This window comes from Bolinopsis microptera, chromosome 1, assembly GCF_026151205.1.
Source record: "Bolinopsis microptera isolate Bmic1 chromosome 1, MBARI_Bmic_1.0, whole genome shotgun sequence".
Lineage (NCBI taxonomy): Eukaryota > Metazoa > Ctenophora > Tentaculata > Lobata > Bolinopsidae > Bolinopsis > Bolinopsis microptera.
In genome coordinates, this window is record NC_087072.1 from 4,806,505 (window position 1) to 4,828,878 (window position 22,374).

General features: G+C 38.7%; 2 protein-coding genes and 1 long non-coding RNA gene across 3 annotated transcripts; all 3 read left to right on the plus strand.

Moving 5' to 3' along the window:
- On the plus strand, window positions 1-8,000 carry LOC134823096 (uncharacterized). Its single transcript, XR_010161248.1, has 3 exons — window positions 1-116; window positions 7,608-7,725; window positions 7,949-8,000. It is a non-coding gene; the product is annotated as an uncharacterized LOC134823096 (long non-coding RNA).
- A 227-nt stretch (window positions 8,001-8,227) lies between these two features.
- On the plus strand, window positions 8,228-9,776 carry LOC134826090 (uncharacterized). The gene is made up of 5 exons (XM_063838358.1): window positions 8,228-8,369; window positions 8,508-8,587; window positions 8,718-8,858; window positions 9,100-9,180; window positions 9,362-9,776. Exons 1-5 carry the CDS (start codon window positions 8,228-8,230, stop codon window positions 9,440-9,442), a joined length of 525 nt encoding a protein of 174 aa, XP_063694428.1. The 3' UTR covers window positions 9,443-9,776.
- A 4,906-nt stretch (window positions 9,777-14,682) lies between these two features.
- On the plus strand, window positions 14,683-22,117 carry LOC134823103 (uncharacterized). Its single transcript, XM_063834452.1, has 8 exons — window positions 14,683-14,694; window positions 20,111-20,228; window positions 20,436-20,525; window positions 20,706-20,858; window positions 20,966-21,045; window positions 21,180-21,320; window positions 21,523-21,603; window positions 21,765-22,117. The coding sequence occupies exons 1-8, from the start codon at window positions 14,692-14,694 to the stop codon at window positions 21,843-21,845; spliced, it is 747 nt and encodes a 248-aa protein (XP_063690522.1). The 5' UTR covers window positions 14,683-14,691; the 3' UTR covers window positions 21,846-22,117.
- The last annotated feature ends 257 nt before the right edge of the window (window positions 22,118-22,374 follow it).

Here is a 22,374-nt window from a genome sequence, read left to right on the forward strand (position 1 = left end):
TAAAATAATTATAATACCTATATTTAGGTCTTTTTTTCAAAGTTCAAGCAGAAAGTGAAAGGTGCTGCAGTGCTATGAACGGGGAATACCAAATAGTAATCGAATCGGATAAAGAGGTAAGGGACCTATCACATCTTAAAGTTACACAATAATCTCAGAATTTGTGTCTGTATGTGTGTCTGTATGTGTGTCTGTCTGTGCACGTGTAATTCCGAGCGGCCTTATAGAAAACGGTAAGAGTTACGGGACTGGTTTTTTCGGTATAGTTTCGACAAAACTCTGACGAAGCCAAATGAATAAGGTTTTTCAAATTGGTCGGTGGTAAGTGGTTTAATTGGTCGGTGGTAAGTGGTTTAATTGTCACATTTTGTACCACAAATGTGACAAAAAATGGCTCTCTTTTTCTCCCTCCTCGCTCTCTCTCCCATTACTGCATATTATGTAGCGTTGGTACATGAATCATAATTAGGTTAGCCACAAAATAATACTATAAGCTTATTAGGGGGGATTGCACTCAATATTGCGGTCTGTTTGGACTGTAGAGTAGAGTTCATATAGAGAGTTCATACTTTCATAAGACAATGTTATGCGTGTTTTAAAATATAATAGGCGGGTTTATAGTTTATACTTTAGCATTTCTACTGCGATAATGAACTCCCGGCCGTAGCTGCACGGGTTACACTAGTATTACTAGCAGAAACCTGTCCAACCCTAAAATAGTGTCAAGACTCAAGAGACTAAAATAATTATTACCTATTTAATTGGCTGCACGACGGCCAGGCCCCCTCATTATTAGGGGTCCCACGGAGATCAGATCATGTCACCAATTAGTGACGTATAATTAGTGATGTGATCCATCAGTAGAATTTAACTGACCTAGAAATGGGCTTAGGGCTAGATACAGGGTAGACTCTACGGTAGAGTTGATCACATGTCAACTCTGTAGTTTGTATCATAGCCTTATATTATAGTACGTTTGATTTATATTAACAAGTCAATACAGTTGAATACTGAATACTGAATACTGAATACTGAATACTGAATACTGAATACTGAATACTGAATACTGAATACTGAATACTGAATACTGAATACTGAATACTGAATACTGAATACTGAATACTGAATACTGAATACTGAATACTGAATACTGAATACTGAATACTGAATACTGAATACTGAATACTGAATACTGAATACTGAATACTGAATACTGAATACTGAATACTGAATACTGAATACTGAATACTGAATACTGAATACTGAATACTGAATACTGAATACTGAATACTGAATACTGAATACTGAATACTGAATACTGAATACTGAATATTCGCGTTTTTGACACCACTTTGGGGTCCAAATTTTGGGCTCTAAAATTCCTATTTCTTGGCCAATTTTGATTTTTTTCCCTCTGATTTGGAGGCCATTAAAGCATTTGACCCAGTCAAAAAGTGTTACTGTTCAGTTGTACATCTTGTACGGTTTTTGCGGAAACTTTTTCTTGAGCCTTTGTCAGTGTCCAGGTTTCTGATCCGTAGAGCAGTACTGACTCACAAGCCGCTATGAACAATCTAATCTTTAGGCTCTTTGAGAGTTTGGATTTCCAGATATCCTTCAGTCTATGTAGGGCACCCGATGCTTTTCCCTTTTTAACCCTTATCTCCCTATCTGTGCTGTCAATCCAGGAGCCTAAGTAGATGAAATCATCCACATTTTCTATGGCTTTCCCAGATCGACTTTGGAGGTCGCTAGATCGATCCTCCATATTCAATGTCATAACCTAATTGGTCTTGCCTTCGTTTATGTGAAGCCCCACGCTCGCTGCCGCCGATTCTACTCGGAGCAGGAACTCGTTAGCCATGTCCATGTCCTCAGATATAAGTGCTATATGGACACGTTCATTGAAGTTTGAGGATATTGGTAAATTCCTAAAATAGCGTTTTCGACGATAGTGGCTTAATTTTAGCATCTATCTTACTATGTTACTATAATATATAAAGCGAGACGATAGTTTTCCGTGCCATTTTACTGACACCACGGCATCAACTTTAACGCGACTTTCCGCAAAAACTGTAAAAGATATACATCTGAAACTTTTTTAACTTGGTCAAATGCTTTAATGGCATCCAAATCAGCATGAAAAAATAAAAAAATGGCCAAGGAATAGTGATTTTAGAGCCCAAAATTTGGACCCCCAAGTGGTGTCAAAAACGCGAATTAAATAGGTAATAATTATTTTAGTCTCTTGAGTCTTGACACCGTTTAGGGTTATATATTATACGGGTTCCTGCTAGTATTATATAAAGCGAGACGATATATATATATATGGATATATGGATCCGTGCCATTTTACTGACACCAGGGCATCAACTTTAACGCGACTTTCCGCAAAAACCGTAAAAGATATATAACTGAAACTTTTTTGACTGGGTCAAATGCTTTAATGGCCTTCAAATCAGCATGAAAAAATTGAAAATTGGCCAAGGAATAAGAATTTTAGTGCCCAAAATTTGGACTCCCAAGTGGTGTCAAAAACGCGAATTAAATAGGTAATAATTATTTTATTCTCTTGAGTCTTGACACCACTTTAGGGTAGACGGGTTCCCGCTAGTTAATCTAACGTGTTCATAAGTTCCGAACATTAGCCACGTGACCCATACTCCCATATGCACTGCTCAGAAATAAAATATATTGCTTTTAGGCACTATAATGTAAAAAATGTCACATTATTGTGACATTGTTTACCATAGCTGCCCAATTAGCATTTTTTGGTCTAAAATATAGTAGATTAGGTCAATCTAACAATTATGATACAACGTAGGCCTTAAGGGCAGTGATCGAACGGCTTTAAGGCAATATTTCGAAAACTTTGTCACACTCAGAATAAGAGACCTCTTTTCTACTGTGAGGTGTCCTCAAAATCCTTTCAACTCATTATTTGATGGTTCTTCTGCCAATCATAGCCCTAAAATATGTTGTTTTGAAAAGTTAGCAAATACATGCACTTGGTTATTGGGAAATGATGTAAATTCTGTCACATTATATGGAATTTGAAATTCTGGGTGAATTTCCGAAATCATTTATATATGATTTTGGTTTGGAAGGCGGGAAAACTCTATATAAGGACGATACACGGATACAGTCGATTCAAGTATAGAGCAGTCGATGTAAACATCGTCACAAAATGATACGACATCGTAAATAGGTTAAATCTTGCGGGAAAACTTTATATAAGGACGATACACGGGTACAGTTGATTCAAGTATAGGGCAGTTGATGTAAACATCGTCACAAAATGACATCGTAAATAGGTTAAATTTGGAAACAATGATTATAGAATAAAATAGTCAGTGATTAACATATTACGCACATTATAAAATGGGTATGGGTTTTTATATTTCCTGCATCTCTGTATTAATCATTTCAGACTGTAATAAGGACTGTTCACGTGAAAGAAATTGTATCTATATTTTACAATGACGTACGCGTATGTGACGAAATTTACACTTCTTGACCCTATTTTGAAGAACCATACCTCGGTTAGAATTCAATGTTCTTCCAGGAATTATTGGTTGGTTATTTTTCAGCAAATTAGAACTCAAGTTTAACAATGCTGAGTTTAATTTTACTAAGTTACTGAAATGTGACAAAATTCACTTTTTCTGCCCCAACAGTATAATTTCAATGTGACGAAAAATTGGCATGGGTTTCTACATTTCTTGTATAAATCCATTCCGACTATAATAAGGACTATTGATATGAAAGAAAATCTATATACATTTTAAAATGACGTATATGAAGAAATTTACATTTCTTGCCCCCTATTTTGAAGAATCGTACCTCGAATAAGATATAATTTTACTTTATCACCATACCTATGTCGATAAACTAGTTATTTTGCCAACAAATAGCAAATAAAGGTATCATATTTTTTTACCATGTTCAGGTGTTGAAATTTTGCCAATGTTAACATATCACTGCCTTATACAAATTTATATGACCGGTGTGTGGTTGAAATATTGTTAATTAATCCATAGTACGTAATACTAATATAGGGTGTTTAAGTTGGTATACTAATATTTACTCAATTTCACACATGTTGAGATATCATACAAATGTATGTGACAAATTTGTCCTATTTCTGCCTTCTGTATTTGTATTTGCCTATAACAATGAAATATGTGAACAATTCCAAACACATTCAGCCCACATAACAATGCTAGACTATTCGGCATTTCTTGTCAGGATGTCATAAACATCCCTCATATAAATTTCTTAAATGTGTGACGGAGTTTACATGGTGCTACCATGGTGCTAAATATGTAGATAATAGTCATATGCGACTATCCTATAAATTTGAAATTGGAAAATTTGGTCAAACACGGCAACAAGGGGTCCATATAAACTCTGTCACGTTTTTATAGTGTGACAAAGTTTACAACTCACTGCCGGCCGCATTTAAGCGATATCTTATCGTCTGATAAAGATATCGTTATGCGACAAAGTTTATCTAGAGGATGAAACGATTATCCTAGGCATAGAGGGTTTATATAGTTTCATAGTGTGACACATTTTACATCATCGTGCCATTTAGTAGGGTCACTAATATTTACCAATATCCTCAAACTTCAATGAACGTGTCCATATCATCTGCAAAGTCCACATCGGTGATGATCTTGGACCCCACTCTTCTGCTTTTTCTACGTTCGAGACTCGAGAGTGAGTCCAAGTCATTCCGCATCATCACCTATCATGGCTTGCCTCATACAGTAGTTGATGACTATTGCAAAAAGGTAAGGTGCTAAGGTATCACCCTGTAACACACCTGCTAGTATCTCGAACAATTCCGTTTCTCAGTCTGGAGTTAGGACTTTTGCCATTGTCTTCTCGTACATGAGCCGTATAAGCTCTACGATTTTGACTGGAATGCCGTAAGCTTCTAGAATATTGAATATTTTCCCACGATGTACACTGTCGAAAGCCTTCTTAAAGTCTATAAATGTCAGAACAGCTGGCAGTTTCCGACTCTTGACCCTCTCTATTTGACGCCTCAGTAGTCAGTACCAATATCTGCTGGGCTGTTGACCTTCCTGTTCTGAATCCGTTCTGGTTTCTGCGCAGAATTGTCTCGATTTATGGTTTCAGTCGGTTTCAGATCAGGTACTAAGTTCTGTACGTGACGTCGACTAAGTGTAATTTTGGAATTTTGTCAAAAGATCCACCCACCCCCTTCGCGGTACTAACTGTTTTTTCGGATAATAATTAAGACACCCACCCCCTTTTGCCGGCTTTTGTACCATGTACTAACTGTGTTTTGGAAGAAAATATGACCCACCCCCCAACGTCACGTACGGTACTAAGTGTATGATCCCCCCCCCCCCCCCCCCCCCGTTTCTCGCCTTTCAATAGAGCATTGTTACAGAAGTCTAAGACAATTTGATCAAGGTCGCATCGTTTTAAGACTTTTGGGGCTATGTTGTTGTCACCCCATGCTTTCCCTTCCTTTATACTGGACTTTGCTTTCCTGTACTCATCCAACGTGAACGCTTCTGTTTCGATATTCAGAGGTAGGTGGACTGGATCATCAATCAATATCCTTTTCCGCATTCGTTACTGTTGGTGCTGAGCCTAGAAGAGTAGCAAAATTGTCCTGCCATTTCTGAACTCGTTCCGTTGGTGAGTTGCCCTTGATTTTGCCAGTATACGATCGAGCTTTACCCGTAATCTTGTTGATCATGGTCGTAATCTTGTTTTAGCATGCCTGCCCCGCCAACTTGCCTCTTCCAGTTCCCGGACCTGCCCCTCCAGCAGTTGCTCTTGGGCTGCATGATAGGCATCGCCTAACTTCTGTTTGCCTTCTTGAACAGTTATACGGTTGTCCTCTGTAGTCTGTAGCATCTGAGTGGTATTTTATGCTACATTCCCTCAGCGCCTAGCAATCTCAACACTTGGAGTCGTTGAGATTTTTAAGTTTAGACCAGTCCAGAACCGGATCCCTCTTCTCCGTTTTGCTCATCCGGAGACTATAAGCTTAACCCTTGCTACAACTACTCTATGATCTGAGCCAATACTGTGGAAACTACCATATGCTTCGGAATTCTTGACGGAGTTCCTCCATTTCTTCCGACAAATGATGAAGTCGATTTGAGATCTACTCTGACTCATATCTGAAAGATATGTTCAGAGTTTCCTACGCATTAAGGTCTCCTATTTGGGTGTGACCCGCCCGTCGAGAGATTAAAGTGTGTGCCCGGGGTAAATACCCCACACGCCATGTGTTGAGTCTATGGCGGCGCCCGGCCAATAGGCAGGTCACAAATTGTTTGTTGTTGTTTATATATATTAAGATGCTAATCTTATTTTGCGTCATTAATTTGGTCATAGAATTCATATTATGATGCCACAAAACTAAAAACTTAGATTGCAATAAAAGTGTTGACAGCACGTATTGAGTATTCACTAGTCAGTCCTTATAGGCTAGCCAAGCACAGAACTGAATGTGTACGCATCTAATCGCTAAACTCATCTGTCGTTTCAAGAAAACATGAACTTGAGAATAATTTCTCAATTGTCGGGGGTCAATTGTCGCAGTACCATCATTTTGCATATGCGGACGGTCATTCAAATTAATATCATTTCCTTTTCTTTGGGAAAGATAGACACTGGCAGCGGTCCACTTTACCCAATTATGGGTTTTGGTCAAATAGATACATATACTTCTTTTTACAGTCGATTTGGTCAATGTCTAACTCTAAACGCAATCGACTGAATATAGTGATTTTTTTACCGCACTTCGTATAAGTCTAACAGTGCTGGCGCGTATTTTGCGCAAATTTCTTAAAAACCTCCACATAATTATTTCTTATTCCTGTCATCTTTGACATTGAAATTTGAATTAGAATGTTTTGAACTTAAAATATGCCTGCTGAACGACTTACGATGAGTCTTAATGCCTAGAAAAACAGTAAAGGGGGTATAATTATAGTATAGGGGATGAATAGTATAGTGAGTATACGGGCGGCGGTCGTGCTTGCCAGTACTGTGATATAGGTACGATAAAAGCTCGTTATTTGTCGACAATGTAGCAAAAAGTTGCAATAAAAGTTAAATTGCCTTCTATTGACCCAGTCTCTTTAGCAGTACCAGTAGTAAGTACACTAGCATTGCAGTACATTTGAGTGTCGTTCAGCATTAACTTTAACAGCTTCTGTGATGACTTTGTAATGATCGTAGAGAATCCACTAACTGTGTCAGTTCAAGAAAATGTTGGTCAAACCATTTGTAATGGTGCTCTGCCGAATAAATATAATAAGGTTAGCGTCTTCTTTTTTATCATTAAAACTGATCCGCAGCTCGATCGGCTCAGATCTATGATGCAGCTTGATAAATATAATGGTTTAACTATAACTGCACAACTAGCTGTTTTTGTTGATTAATCCTGGAAACATTATGAAATGTGTGTCTCATTGTTACGTGATGTTCATATGAACCACTACCTGGTTTAAATACGGAGGTAACCACTTATCAAACTTGTTAATCAACAGACTCGTTACTGATCAGTAGTGTATTTTATGATATATGTAAGTATTTTCCTTCTCTTTCAGCAGGCTACTAAAAGACAATGGAAACTTGGTAGTTTTAAGGAGTTCACAAATGAGGCGGGACTCAGAGCACTTTTTGCTGAATTTCTTGGAACCTTCATGCTCGTACTTTTCGCTACAGGTACAAATAATACAATGTCATCACTGGATTGTAAATTGAAACTTTAGAATTATTGTCTCCTTCAGTGTTTCTCTACATCTACTTTTAGGCGGCATGTTTCAAATGCAGCTCAGGGCCGTAGTACTAGTATAACTAAGTAACTATAGTAAACATAATTCGAATAAATAAAAATCATAATAACTATATTACTATGTATTATAGATTATGTAGTATTGATCTTCAGGTGGAATAAACCCCAGGATCATAGCGAGATTAGATGACAGCGGAACCACGGATCTCTTAACTTTTCCACATCCTTCGGAGTTGGGATGAGTAAGTAGATGTAATAAATATTCTTAGGACAGACGCTCGGTAATTGGTACTGGTAGTTCTAATTCTGTCAAAATAGTAATGTTTAAAAATCTTTCTTCCATCGCTATAGACTACTTATTTTCTTCAATGTTAAGCATTATGATGATATTATAATAATAACTGGTACCCCCCCCCCCCAGCTGTATGTTTGATGATCTACCTATGTGAGGACGTGTCAGGAGGTCATGTGAACCCCGCCATCTCACTAATGTTCTTCCTGGATACTCAGATCTCCTTCATCAGAATGATTTGTTACATTTTCGTGCAGTTCTGTGGTGGTTTCGCTGCTGCAGGTATGAAACTCTGCTCTTTGGGCATACTTGAATGTCAATGAGGCGATTCATTCAAAATATATGGCATAACACTTGAGGTCGAGTAACCATGGCTTCAAGCAAACTCCAAATAAAAGACTTTAATGGTTTTCTTTTTAGGTTTACTGTGGGGAATTGGTAATTTTGAGGGTCTTCCAGATTTCGCACCTCCAACATTTGAAAATTTTCCTTTTATCAAAGTGAGTACCTACTCTTTATTACCGTGATTATTTTTATACAAATACAATAAACTAACTGAATGATGGGAAGCAGACAATCTTTTAGTTGGCGCAGGTGATATAGTGTTACCATCGGAACTCCATATTGCAGGTAATAGTGTTCATGGTAGCTGGTAGCTGGATGTTGATACTGGTCACTCTGGCAGCAATTGACACTAGAAGAGGTCATGCTGATTGTTTCCTTCAACCATTCGCTATCGGAATGAGTGTTCACGTTGCTCTCCTCTTCATGGTAAATACGCGTTATACGGTCTCAGTAACATCAAACTTGGACTATTATAGATTGAAAAATGCAAGTTTACGATATCAAGTTTGGATATGCAAGACTCACATTTTCAGGCTTTAAATCTGCGTAAGCCATAGCATTAGCAAGAGGTCTGGCGACCAATTTAATGAAAGTTTACCATAAACTATTTACTATGGTGATAAATATAAACTGTTAGTGTTTTTGATCAAACATTACCTCCCATCAGGGACCATATGTCGTGACTGGTCTTAATCCAGTAGTGATTTGCTGGTATATAGTCTGCGGAGTCTGGACTCACCATCTATGGGTAAAAATAGGCACCCCTTAATTTTTAAGCTCTCGTTTCCGTTTCCAGATTTAAGGTCCGGTATTTCAGCACTTTGCTCATCGGACATATTCTATAAGTACCACTGGTACTACCAGCGATCCACTATATTTAAACTTCTATCGATTACCATGACAACACATAAAATTGCCCTACTCCTCAGGCTTTTGGACTTCTTCCGTTTTTGGGGACAGCTACTGCAGTTGCTGTTTACAACGGAATCCTGCGTCCTTACAAGGCGTGAAGGATGAGCTACGTGTAAAAAATTATTGTATGGCATTCTTATCAGTTTTGTGGTTATCTACTTATTACGTTGTGTTTAGATTGTTTTACAAAATAATCGGCTGTATCTTCGGTAAGGGTGGATAATTTTTGATGCAAAAAAAACTGACTATCAAAAATGTATTTACTATTAGCTTCTTCCCTGTGACCCTGGGCTTTTAGTACATAGTAACATATAATACTCAATTGTTTACCGCCGAGTTCAACAAACGTTAACATAATTATCGATGATATATTTAAAATGTTTTATTATGCCTATGGTTTATTACAAATTTGAAAATATTCTGAATATTTCTCGGTCTGACTCCATTCCGATAATTAGCGAGGATTGCTTCTCTATTCGATTCTAGAGCTTTTTCTTTGCTTATTTGAAGTTCAGGTGGTTTGTAGCCACTAGCCAAAAATTTGGCCTCCGGCTACATACAGCCACAGGAATTAAACATGAAATGACCAAGGAGAACACATATGTAGTCAACGCTCTTTTCCTGTTCTGCCACGTTGGAGCATAGGGAATGCCTTTAAACACTTAACACATAAGTGCTGTGGTCTTATTTGCGGTTTAGGTATCGTTTTAAATCAGTGGGTTTAACAAATACCGATTTTTCCATTTCACCATCTTTTAAGGTCAACTTTACATCAAGGAATTCCACTTCTGAGTCCACATTTTCTTTTAACGTGAAACTATCCTCGCTACCTACTTGATTAAGTGTGTTTATGAAACTCCCAAACTGGCGCTCTGTCCCTCTCCACACAAACCAGATATCATCCAGAAAATGTTTCCTTGATGCCATTTTTTTCTTCGGAGTGATGGCAGGGTGAATCAGTAATCTCTTATCCAACATCCATTTCACGTATATATGTTAATTAGCGATAGACCCGGATTCAGGACCACCTGTTGCCACACCATCCTATGATTTGAACTGATATGATCACGTAACGTGACATGGACATATATAGGGACAAAAGAAAATCGCGATTATTTAGGGCAAAAATCGCGGCGCCGCGACATGCCAAACTAAGCAAAATTGCAGCGAAAATCTCCAAAATCGCGGCGAACGATTCGCAGAGCAAAGTTAAATGTCATATATTCGTTAACTAGCTCGTTAGTCTAGTTAGATTAGCTATAAATACTGAGCAAAGGTTGCTTTTAGATCAGCCCTTCTAGACGATCTCGAAGGTTCCTCCCAGCTTGCCAGACCTCGCCAGAACGGAACTCGATGTTCCACTTCGAATCTGTACTCATATACATAATAGTATTAGTTAACTTGTGTTAATACTTTACCATAATACACGTAATCAAACAAATAAACCCTGTTTACAATGAGATAACATCACGTGATCGAATCACGTGTTTTGATAACAAAGCTAGAGACTAAGGGAATTAAGGAGTACACTGATTTTCATGTGTTTTATAATTATAGACTGACCATAAGTTCCTTTTCACAAATTGTACTACTAGTCTTAACTGTTCTAAAGATTATCTTTTGTGGGGACCGAGGGCTCATCGTTCGAGAATAAAGTAGACACTTCGGCACTTTGAGTCAAGGATCGGGAAAAAATCAATAGCCTAAATCAAATTTCTAAGAATGCTATAACGGGCGCATTTCCTTTTTTCGACAACTTTGTTAAAACTCGCGGGTTTTCAACCCCATTTGCGAGCTGAAATTGGTCAGAACGAAGGGTCTGTTTTTGGTAAATTTTCAGTGTTTTTTAATGTCCTCGTTGCCGGGGAGATTTCGTCAGGTTTAAAATATATTATAGATGAACCTTTGTTAACATTGCTTTGATCATTCCAACCCCACCCATATTCTTTCTACAGGCGGTCACCCATCCAAGTACTAAACCGGCCTGCAGTTGCTTAACTTCCAAGATCGAACGAGATGGGGTTATATATTCAGTGGATATGTATTATGTAGCTGTCTGATGGTTTAGGTGTAAGAATGAGTGTCTCTTTGCCAAGTATGTCAGCTGTTTCAAAGAGGTAGTATAGTGATATAGGGGTTCTATATTTCAAGACCTTAAAGGCTAAAGATGTCATTAATACAATGGTAGAAGTACAGATTATGGGCGCCAAATCGTCGTTTGAATGTGGGACAATTTCGAAAAACTTAACTACGGTATTTAACTCTAAAATCATCTAATTTGTTCAATTTTAGGGAGGGGCGCCAAAAGGGTAGGGGGCGTCAACAGGCAACGTTATGCGAATGTGTTGGATAGTCAGGAATTTGATTATTAGAGATAAAACTGTGATGTTAGCAATTTATAAATCTTTGATAAGACCACATCTTGAATGCTGGATAGTTAGTTGGATAGTCAGGAATTTGATTATTAGAGATAAAACTGTGATGTTAGCAATTTATAAATCTTTGATAAGACCACATCTTGAATGCTGTGTACAGTTGTGGAATCCATCTGCTGCTCATGGTAGTTGGTGACTCATCCTTGAGTTGGAAGCTGTCCAACGCTGGTTCACCCGGTTAATCGAGGGTATTGGCACATTGCCATACAGCAGCAGGTTGGAAATTCTGAATTTAACTACATTAGCTGAAAGAAGAATCCGTGGGGATCTTATAGAAACCTTTAAAATATCCAGTGGTTTAGTAGAATATGGTTCAGATATTTTCAATATTATTAGATCGGGTATGAATATTGTTTCAAAGATAAAGTGCAATATTACAAGCTCTAAATTAAGGAATCTTCGTAAAGCTTTTCTATCTGAGAGAGTTTTACCTTATTGGAATGCCCTACCAGTGGAATTTAGGAATTCTTATAGTGTTAATAATATTAATTTTAAGATAAATCTAGAATATTTTAAAAAGGACTGTAATTGAATTTGAAGTTATTAGTATTATTATTACCTGGGGACCTCAAGCTATCATGTTCATTAACATGGAATGAAGATTCGGCGGAATGACAGCTGCTGAGCGCGGCCCAGTAATATTATTAGTATTATATTTTTTTATAAATAGTTCCTGTTCGTTGTGAAGGTTGTTGAAATTTTCCACACTAACTGTAAAACTTTATTTTGACATTAATTCCGTAATTACGTGCAGTGCTATTTAACATAAACAAAATGAATGATATCAAAATGGTAATTTACTTCGATTATATTTATACAATTAATTCAAATCTTTAGTTTCTCAAAATTGCATGCATTAATTATATTTATGTAATTGGTAATGTGGCAACTGGCAGTGAAGTTAAAAATATAAAGATTAGATATTGGAATAAGTATACGTTATAATGAAACGTCTATAAGTATAAACTTTAAAAGCCCGCAAAGTTTGACTTTGACTGCTACCAATTACCATGGCCCTGGTCTCTTTCCGTCATCGACAACAGCCTTAAATCCCGTGTAATCATTGTTTAAACTAGGATATCGTGTTAGAACCTTGTTAAGAACACATGCTGGTAGGCAGGGGTGTAGGAAGCGGGGGGGGGGGGGGGGGGGGGGGGGGGGGGGGGGGGGGGGGGGGGGGGGGGGGGGGGGGGGGGGGCATCGCCCCCCATGAAACCTGGGCAAGGGGCCAAAAAGGGCCATTAATTTAGGGTTCTAAAAATTTTTGGGAAAAAAATTTATTTTCCCCGAAAATTTTAAAGTCAATAATTTTTTAAGTCAACAATTTTCTAAGTCACAAATTTTCAAAGTTTTCTTGGATACTACTTTTGTTCATTTTATATGCTACCCTGATCATTATGAGCCAAAAATATTTTTTTTCGGTTTTCGAAGTTCGATATACGATTTTGGACTCGAGGGTTCCCCTTTGTAATACGACCTCGGAAGCGGGAGCTCTCAAAATTTTTCTGGAAATTACTTTTGTTCCTGTTTCATGCTACCCTGATCATTCTGAGCCGAAAATAGAGAATGTGTAGTATAGGCTTACCTTCCATATAAAGTTGGTTTCATTCAAAAATATTGATATTTGACCAATTTATAGGCCAAAATCGATCAAATTTGGTGCGTATGCCCAAATATGGGCATATGGTTTTTGGCTCATAACTCAGTAATTTTTTGTTTAATCTTGATGAAATTTCATGTACGAGTTCAAAGGACCACTAGCTACAAGTAGAGCACCTAAAACCTGGGTTTCGGGCATGTTGAGGGTATTTGGCTTAATTGGGCCTAATTTGGACCAAACCCGCGGGCACCATTGGGGTCCGGGACCCCCTCTCAAAAGTTCGGTCACCGGTCCTAGTTTGTTGGTCAATTGGCTATCTCGAAACCAAGTTTCACAAAAAATCAGGGTGAACCCCCCCCCCCCCCCCCCCCTTAAAGGAAAATGCGCAATTTGACGCGGAGAACTGAAAAAATCGCGATTTGTCGTGAGGCCAGGATCTGAAAAATCGCGATTTGTCGCGGAAACGTGAAAAATCGCGATACTGCACATGCTGCAATTTCCTTTTGTCCTTACCCTCGAAATTCAGGCTTTATTGGCGCGAAGCAGCCAAAAAAAATTTAGAATTTGGCCCCCCCCCCCCCCCCCCCCCCCCCCCCCCCCCCCCCCCCCCCCCCCCCCCCCCCCCCCCCCCCCCCCCCCCCCATGAAGAAAATCATTCCTACACCCTGCTGGTAGGCCATATTGTATTTTCTTGCATAAATCGTTCAAGTCCAAAATATTCAGGGAGGACTTATACCCTGTGAATCGCAGTATTTAACGCTAAACTTTTCAGTTTCCTTCTCGTTTTTCGGGGGCGATCAGGGGGGGGGGGGGGGGTCGGCAACAGGCAATGAGGCAACGTTACACCACTGGAGTGATGTGGGAATGTTATCTTTAATTCTATTTAGCATGCCACTACCTGGGGACCCCAGGCTATTATATAATATATTACCTCTATGTGCTGTGCATTCCAGTTTAGGTACCGCACCGTCTCGATATTAAGCTTGTCATCAGCCATGGACAGATCAATCTTCTGAACAAACTCATCTGAGCTGTAATATTCCCATACAGCGCACTTAATTGAGCGCAGTGCCAGTATTGAATTTGAAATACCCTCACGAATACCACGTCACCGATATCAGATATTGATATCCCGACCCGCTCAAAGTCAACGTACCAGATCACTGATCGTAATACTAAATCATAAACAGTTTCTGTTCGTTGTGAAGGTTGTTGAAATTTTCCACACTAACTGTAAAACTTTATTTTGACATTAATTCGACGCTATTACGCGTCAGTGATATTCAACATAATCAAAATGGATGATATCAAAATGGTAATTTACTTCGATTATACAATTAATTCAAATCTTTAGTTTCTCAAAATTGCATGCATTAATTATATTTATGTAATTGGTAATGTGGCAACTGGTGGTGAAGTTCAAAATATAAAAATTGGATATTTTAATAAGTATAGTATACTGTATACGTTATAAATATAATGAAAAGCCTAAAAATTTTATAAGCCCGCAAAAGTTGACTGCTACCCTGGCCCTCGTCTCTTTCCGTCATCGACAGCAGCCTTAAATCCCGTGTTATCATTGTTTAAACTAGGATATCGTGTTCGAATCTTGTTAAGAACACATTAGGGGTTGGTTGTTACTTGTTGATTACGAAATCAAAATTTTCTTTTTTCATAGAATAATAACAATCAACTTAATAACACCAGAATGTGTGTGTGTCTGTGTGTGTGTCTGTGTGTGTGTCTGTGTGTAATTTCCGAACGGTTATACAAAAAAAACGGTAATAGTTACGGGACTGGTTTTTTCGGTATAGTGCCGACAAAACTCTGACGAAGCCAATAAGCAAATTTTATAAAAATCGGCCGGTGGTAAGTGGTTTAATTGATGGTTTTGTACCACAAAATATGTTACATAAAATGGCTTGAGAAGAACGGCAAGAGTTACGGGGCTAGCTCTCTCTCTCTCTGCATATGTAGCGTATATATTACATGGCGTATATATTACATGGTCATATAATACTATAAACTTATTAGGGGAGGGAGTGCTCAAACGGTCTGTTTGGACTGTAGAGAGAGTTCATACTTTCATACGACAATGTAATGCATGTTCACAAATATGATAGGCTGGTGTGGTGCATGGTGTTAAGGGTTAATTTCTATTGATTATTGATTAAGAATTACTATCTTTTAAGCATACTATTGGATACGTGAGGGCACTCCGAATAGAATTGCTCGCCTAATCCGGGTTTTGACTCAGCGGGTAATTACTCCTACCCTTTTTAACTGCGGCAGTGAAATCCCGGCCGTAGGCCGGGTTACACTAGTTTGACATAATTTTAATTCAAATTCCACTCAATTTCACTCTGATAGTGATAAAATTTAGAAATTGATCGGATATCCGACTAAAGTAAGCAGTTTATAAGGTGTTTGGCCGGATATCAATCAGAAATTTCATTAATTTCCAGGAAAAAATTTCGACGGCTTATAGGTCCTGAAAAATATTTTCGGCTCATAATGATCAGGGTGACATGAACTGTGGAGAATAGTAGTTTCCAGGAAAGTTTTTGACCTAGAAAATTTTCGGCCCGAGTCATTCTCGGTATGTAAATTTAATGGCAGACTCCCTGCTTCCGACCTCGTATTGCTAAGGGAGGCCTGCCCTCAGACTCAGAGATCGCATTACAAAGGGGGAGCCTCGACTCAAATATCGTATATCGAGGGTGGGGTGGCTGGTGGGGACTCTGAAATCGGGATAGAAAACATGAAAACTTATAAATTTCGGAAATATTTTTACTGGATTGTTTTCAGCTTGGAAAAGCAAAACTTTTAATTCCAAATTTTGTTGTCATAGTTTAAGTCAAGCTAATAGCTCAGTCACTGAGTGCCCAATTGAAACAATCATTTTTTTGGTATGATTTACTACCACCACTGGTTCGAGGAATTTGTCAAATCGAAAAATATTCATTTTAATTCATTTTTTTCAAATGAAGGTTCATTTTTGCAATTATTTGATAGTTTGGATAGTCGGATCGAGCTACATTTTATTGAATTGTGTTTGGCCATTCTTACTGGGCCGCGCTCAGCCTGTCATTCCGCCTATAATCTCTATTTATCAACATTAAAGCCTGGGGTCCTCAGGTAAGGCCATTCGAACTACTTAACTATACATTTGTCCTGAATAAATTAGAGCTGTAGCTTCTCAGATGCAAGATGACCGAGATAAGAAGCATAACGATTTTATTCATTACGTGTGATCAGGTGAAATTGGCTTACCTAATCACGTGATTATGTGACCCCGTTATGTGACCTCGAATTTTCAAATTTTGGCGACAGAATCCTCGAACAAGTAGGTAAAGTCCAGTATAAAGGAAGGGAAAGCATGGGGTGACGACAACATAGCCCCAGAAGTCCTAAAATGATGCGACCTTGATCAAATTGTTTTATGTTTTAGACTTCTGTAACAATGCTCTATTGAAAGGTGAGAAACCAGACCAATGGTCAACTGCCAACAATAAACATTATACCATTTCCAAAGAAGGGTGACCTTAGCGAACCAATGAACTATCGGGGAATAAGCTTGTCATCCCTAGTTGCCAAGGCTCTAAACAAAATGGTCCTAAACCGGTTGAAGCCAGAAATCGAGACAATTCTGCGCAGAAAGCAGAATGGATTCAGACCAGGAAGGTCAACAACTCAACAGATATTGGTACTGAGGCGTCTTATAGAATTAGAGGGTGTCAAGAGTCGGAAACTGCCTGCTGTTCTGACATTTATAGACTTTAAGAAGGCTTTCGACAGTGTACATCGTGGGAAAATATTCAAGATTCTAGAAGCTTACGGCATTCCAGTCAAAATCGTACAGCTTATACGGCTCATGTACGAGAAGACAATGGCCAAAGTCCTAACTCCAGACGGAGAAACGGAATTGTTCGAGATACTCGCAGGTGTGTATTATAGGGTGATATCTTAGCACCTTACCTCTTTGCAATAGTTATCGACTACTATATATATAACTATGAGGCAAGCCATAGGTGATGATGCGGAGCGACTTGGACTCACTCTCGAATGTAGAAAAAGCAGAAGAGTGGGGCCCAAGATTATCACCGATGTGGACTTTGCAGAGGATATAGCACTTATATCTGAGGACATGGACAAGGCTAACGAGTTCCTGCTCAGAGTAGAATCGGCGGCAGCAAGCGTTGGGCTACACATAAACGAAGGCAAGACCAAGGTCATGACACTGAATATGGAGGATCGATCTAGCAACCTACAAAGTCGATTCGGGGAAGCCATAGAAAATGTGGATGATTTCATCTACTTAGGCTCCTTGATTGAGAGCACAGATAGAGGGATAAGGGTTAGAAAGGAAAAAGCGTGGGGTGCCCTACATAGACTGAAGAATATATGGAAATCCAAACTCGCAAAGAGCCTAAAAATCATATTGTTCATAGCGGCTTGTGAATCAGTACTGCTCTACGGATCAGAAACCTGGACACTGACAAAGGCTCAAGAGAAAAAGTTAGACGGGACATACACAAAGATGTTGCGTATGGTGCTGGGAATCTCATGGAAGGACAAGGTCAGCAATATAACTTTGTATGGTAGCCTACCAAGGCTGTCAAACAAGTTAGTAAGCAGGAGATTAAAAATGGCGGGACACTGCATCCGACATCCTGACCTTCTCGCCAGTGACTTAGTCTTATGTGAACCTACGCACGGTAGAGCACAGCAAGGCCGACCAAGACAAAGCTACTTGTCTAATGTCTATGTTACTGAAGGAAGTTGGGATAAAATCTAAAGAGGAACTGCGAACCCTGATGCGGGACAGGGATATATGGAGGGGATTATCTGGCGTAGATCGGACTTAGTTCTGACATAGTAGTAGTAGGTACAGACACAGTATGCCATCTGCAAAGCAACAACTCTCAAATATGAAACACGGCGGAGGTATAAGACCCAACGTAGGGGGTACTGACTTATGGCCCACACTGTGGCTGTAGTTACAGAATGTTCAACGATTCAACTTTCTTGTGATTTCTTACAAATTGTTTATATCTCCTTTATTCCTCTTCTACTTAGATTTATTGTTCTTGTCTAGGGTTCTCCAGGTACCATGTTTCCTTCCTGTAAGTGTACTAATTGCCACTTTCGAGAATAAACCCCTTTTCGGCTAGAGTTTTCTGATTAATATTGGCAAAAAGGAGCTCATTGAGGGTGCAATTTAATTTAATTGTGCAGAACGACCGGTCAAATCATTATATATGGCCGGTCAAATTATCATTTATGGCAGACGAATGAGAGTTTTTATATTTCAATTTTCCAAAACTTGAAATATCTTAACGGGTGATGCTCGTAAAATATTTGTTTCAAATATATTAGAGTTAGACCGTCGACGAGTCCAACTCGGCGCGTGTCTTGGTTGGTTATAAAACTACAAGAAATATTTCGATTCGGCTGGTATGTTAACCCAATTTCTTGTTCCGATTCCTGTAGTGGGTCCCCAGGCCCTCGAGCATGCCTATATCAAAGTAAATTTTAATTCTTTGCGATCACATTGGAGCTCCTAGACATCAATATTTGGTTAAACACATTTCTTGCATAATCCGAAAAAACAGAAATGTCAAATCAGGGTTCTACGTCTTAGGGCTTTAACATTACGAATATTTTCTGAGAATTAATTTGTCAAAAGCATTTCTGTGCAGGAATATTTTGTCAATAGTCTCATGAACCATCCTGCATGAAAGAGTTACTTGTAAAGGTAGATCTGATGGGCACAACCAGCAATAGCATGTTTTCTCCAGGCGCCTTAATAACGAATTACTATGTGTCAAAATAGACCGCAAGTTTTGGTTCAGGGCATGTTATACAAGTACAACAAGTAATCCACCGAAAGATTGGAAACACTGCAGACTAAATCTGAGTATATAGTACTGAGTAGGTACTCTCTTTATGAAATTGAATACGTATGATTTGATCATGAGCCGCTGTAATCCAGTGTCGTCAATACTCAGATCCGCAAAGTCAAGACTTAGGTTCAGTGAGCCTAATGTTTGAGCCAGTCAGCCAGATATCTGAGCAGTTAAAACTCGTGATTTGTCGATAATCTAACAAAAATAATGTAGTAAAAGTAAAATACCCCCTAATGACTCGAGTGTCATTAACAGCACCAATATAATAGTAAGTACACTAGCATTGCAGTACATTCGAGTGTCGTTCAGAATTAACTTTAACACTTCTGTGATGACTTTGTAATGATCGTAGAGAATCCACTAACTGTGTCAGTTCAAGAAAATGTTGGACAAACCATTTGTAATGGTGCTCTGCCGAATAATAAGGTTAGCGTCTTCTTTTTTATCACTAAAACTGATCCGCAGCTCAATCAGTACTGAATACTGATATATACTGCAGATTCAAATAATTGGTCAACTATAATTATAGACGCATACTTAATGTTTTGTTTGTGTCTTATTGTCACGTGGAGTCCTGCATCCGAACAACTTGCTTTTTTAGATACAATATCAACCACTTTAACCAGATTTCACTCCTGACTCGTGACCTATTTTACCTTGGGAATAGGGACCTCAGGTTTAGTGTTCAGATTGAAGATATGGCGGAATGACAGGTTAAGTGTGTTCCAGTAAATACCATTATCTGATTATGGGTAGGGAAATTTGGTGGTGGCGCACATAAGAAACCGCAACTTGCACTTGTTGAATTTTGTTCTCTTTCAGGAGCTCCCTAAAAGACAATGGAAACTTGGCAGTTTTAAGGAGTTCACAAATGAGGCGGGACTCAGAGCGCTGTTTGCTGAATTTCTTGGAATCTTCATGCTCGTACTTTTCGCTACAGGTGCTATGTTACTGATGAATTATAAATCGAAACCAGAGCATCATTGACACCTTCAGTGCAACCATGAACCATTGTTGTTCTAATTCTATATCTACTTCTAGACTTCATGTTTCAAATGAAGCCTTGGACCGTGATATAGCTAGAGTTTATAAATACTTCCAAATTATAATAACTATTTTATAATTAACTTACGGTATCACCCTTCAGGTGGAATAAACCCCAGGATCATAGCAAGATTAAATGACAGCGGAACCACGGATCTCTTCAACTTTTCCACATCCTTCGGAGTTGGGATGAGTAAGTAAATGTAACAAATATTCTTAGGACAGACGCTCGGTAATTGGTACTGGCAGTTCTAATTCTGTCAAAATAGTAATGTTTAAAAATCTTTCTTCCATCGCTATAGACTACTTATTTTCGTCAATATTAAGCATTATGATGATACTATGATGATAACTGGTACCCCCCCCCCCCCAGCTGTATGTTTGATGATCTACCTATGTGCGGATGTGTCAGGAGGTCATGTGAACCCCTCCATCTCACTGATGTTCTTCCTGGATACTCAGATCTCCTTCATCAAAATGATTTGTTACATTTTCGTGCAGTTCTGTGGTGGTTTCGCTGCTGCAGGTATGAAACTCTGCTCTTTGGGCATACTTTAATGAGGCTATTTATGTTATTAATAAATCATATAAGAAGACTTGAGATGCCATGGTATGTGCACTGTTTGATTTCAGGTTTGCTGTGGGGAATTGGTGATTTTGAGGATCTTCCAGATTTCGCACCTCCAACATTCGAAGATTTTAATGTGATCAGAGTGAGTACTCTTTAACACCGTGATTATTGTTATGCAATAGACTAACTGAAATCTGAATCATGGAAATCAGACGATATTTTTTAATTGGCGCAGGTGATAGTGTTACCATCGGAACTCCACATTGCAATTTGCAGGTAATAATATTCATGGTGGCTGGTAGCTGGATGATGATACTGGTCACTCTGGCAGCAATTGACGCTAGAAGAGGTCATGCCGATTGTTTCCTGCAACCCTTCGCTATCGGAATGAGTATTCATATTGCTCTTCTCTTCATGGTAAATACACTTAACTTGCTCTCAGTATACAATGTACTCAAGAAAACAAGCTGGACTTTAAAAAATACATAACCCAAGGTTCTAGGCTTCAAATTTCCATGCTGTATGATAACAAGAATTCCGCAGACCGATTTGATTATTAGAGCTTAGCAGAAACCTTGATTGCTAACTGTTTACAATATCAAACATTACCTCCCATCAGGGACCCTATGTCGTGACTGGTCTTAATCCAATAGTGATTTGCTGGTATATAGTCTGCGGAGCCTGGACTCACCATCTATGGGTAAAAATAGGCACCCCTAAATCATTGAATTCGTTTCCAGATTTTGGGCCCGGTAGTGTGGCTCTTTGCTCATTGAATCTATACTTTATGTTTCAGAAATCCACCATATTCTATCTTCTATTAATTACTATGACACCACATAACAACACTCTACCTCTCAGGCCTTCGGACTGCTTCCGTTTTTGGGGACGGCAACTGCGGTCGCTGTTTACAACGGAATCCTGCGTCCTTACAAGGCGTGAGATACTTCTGACTCTTTAATCGAGTGGTTCTAAATTGTTTCATGTTTTTAATCTAATGCGGATGTCAGGTCATTTAAAACGAGGAGACGAGGAATTTTTGAATTCATATTTCAAAGTTCAAACAGCTTTAAAAATGAAGAAACACTCACAAACAATGGGCAATCGATCCAATTCAAAACCAAGCACGTTTTACTGGAACGTATCTCATGTTCCCCTTGACTGCATGTATTCTTTGCTCCAATTTTTAATGTGAACTCTGGGCCCAAGTATGATATCTGTGTTAAATAAAAAACTTTGAGTTACGTTACATTTCACCCCCTTAATCTTATTCGTAGGCATAATATAAATATAATAGTATCTGCTTTGAACTATGTGTATTAGCACTTCGATACATTTTTAATTTTAAATGTTAGAATTTATATTATAAACCAATATCCGTTGTTCGTATTTATTAGTTTCGTAGACCTGAAATCTGGTACAAAATACCTACTTTGGGGTGGGGGTACCAAAGATTGTGATCTCTGCCTTA

Coding starts and splice junctions, on each gene's coding strand:
- LOC134826090 (XM_063838358.1), top strand. CDS start 8,228: ATGATCTACCTATGTGAGGACGTGTCAGGAGGTCATGTGAACCCCGCC. Junction 8,370..8,507: donor TGGTGGTTTCGCTGCTGCAG/GTATGAAACTCT, acceptor TTTTCTTTTTAG/GTTTACTGTGGGGAATTGGT. Junction 9,181..9,361: donor TCTGGACTCACCATCTATGG/GTAAAAATAGGC, acceptor CCTACTCCTCAG/GCTTTTGGACTTCTTCCGTT.
- LOC134823103 (XM_063834452.1), top strand. Junction 20,229..20,435: donor GCTCGTACTTTTCGCTACAG/GTGCTATGTTAC, acceptor ATCACCCTTCAG/GTGGAATAAACCCCAGGATC. Junction 21,321..21,522: donor ATATTGCTCTTCTCTTCATG/GTAAATACACTT, acceptor ACCTCCCATCAG/GGACCCTATGTCGTGACTGG.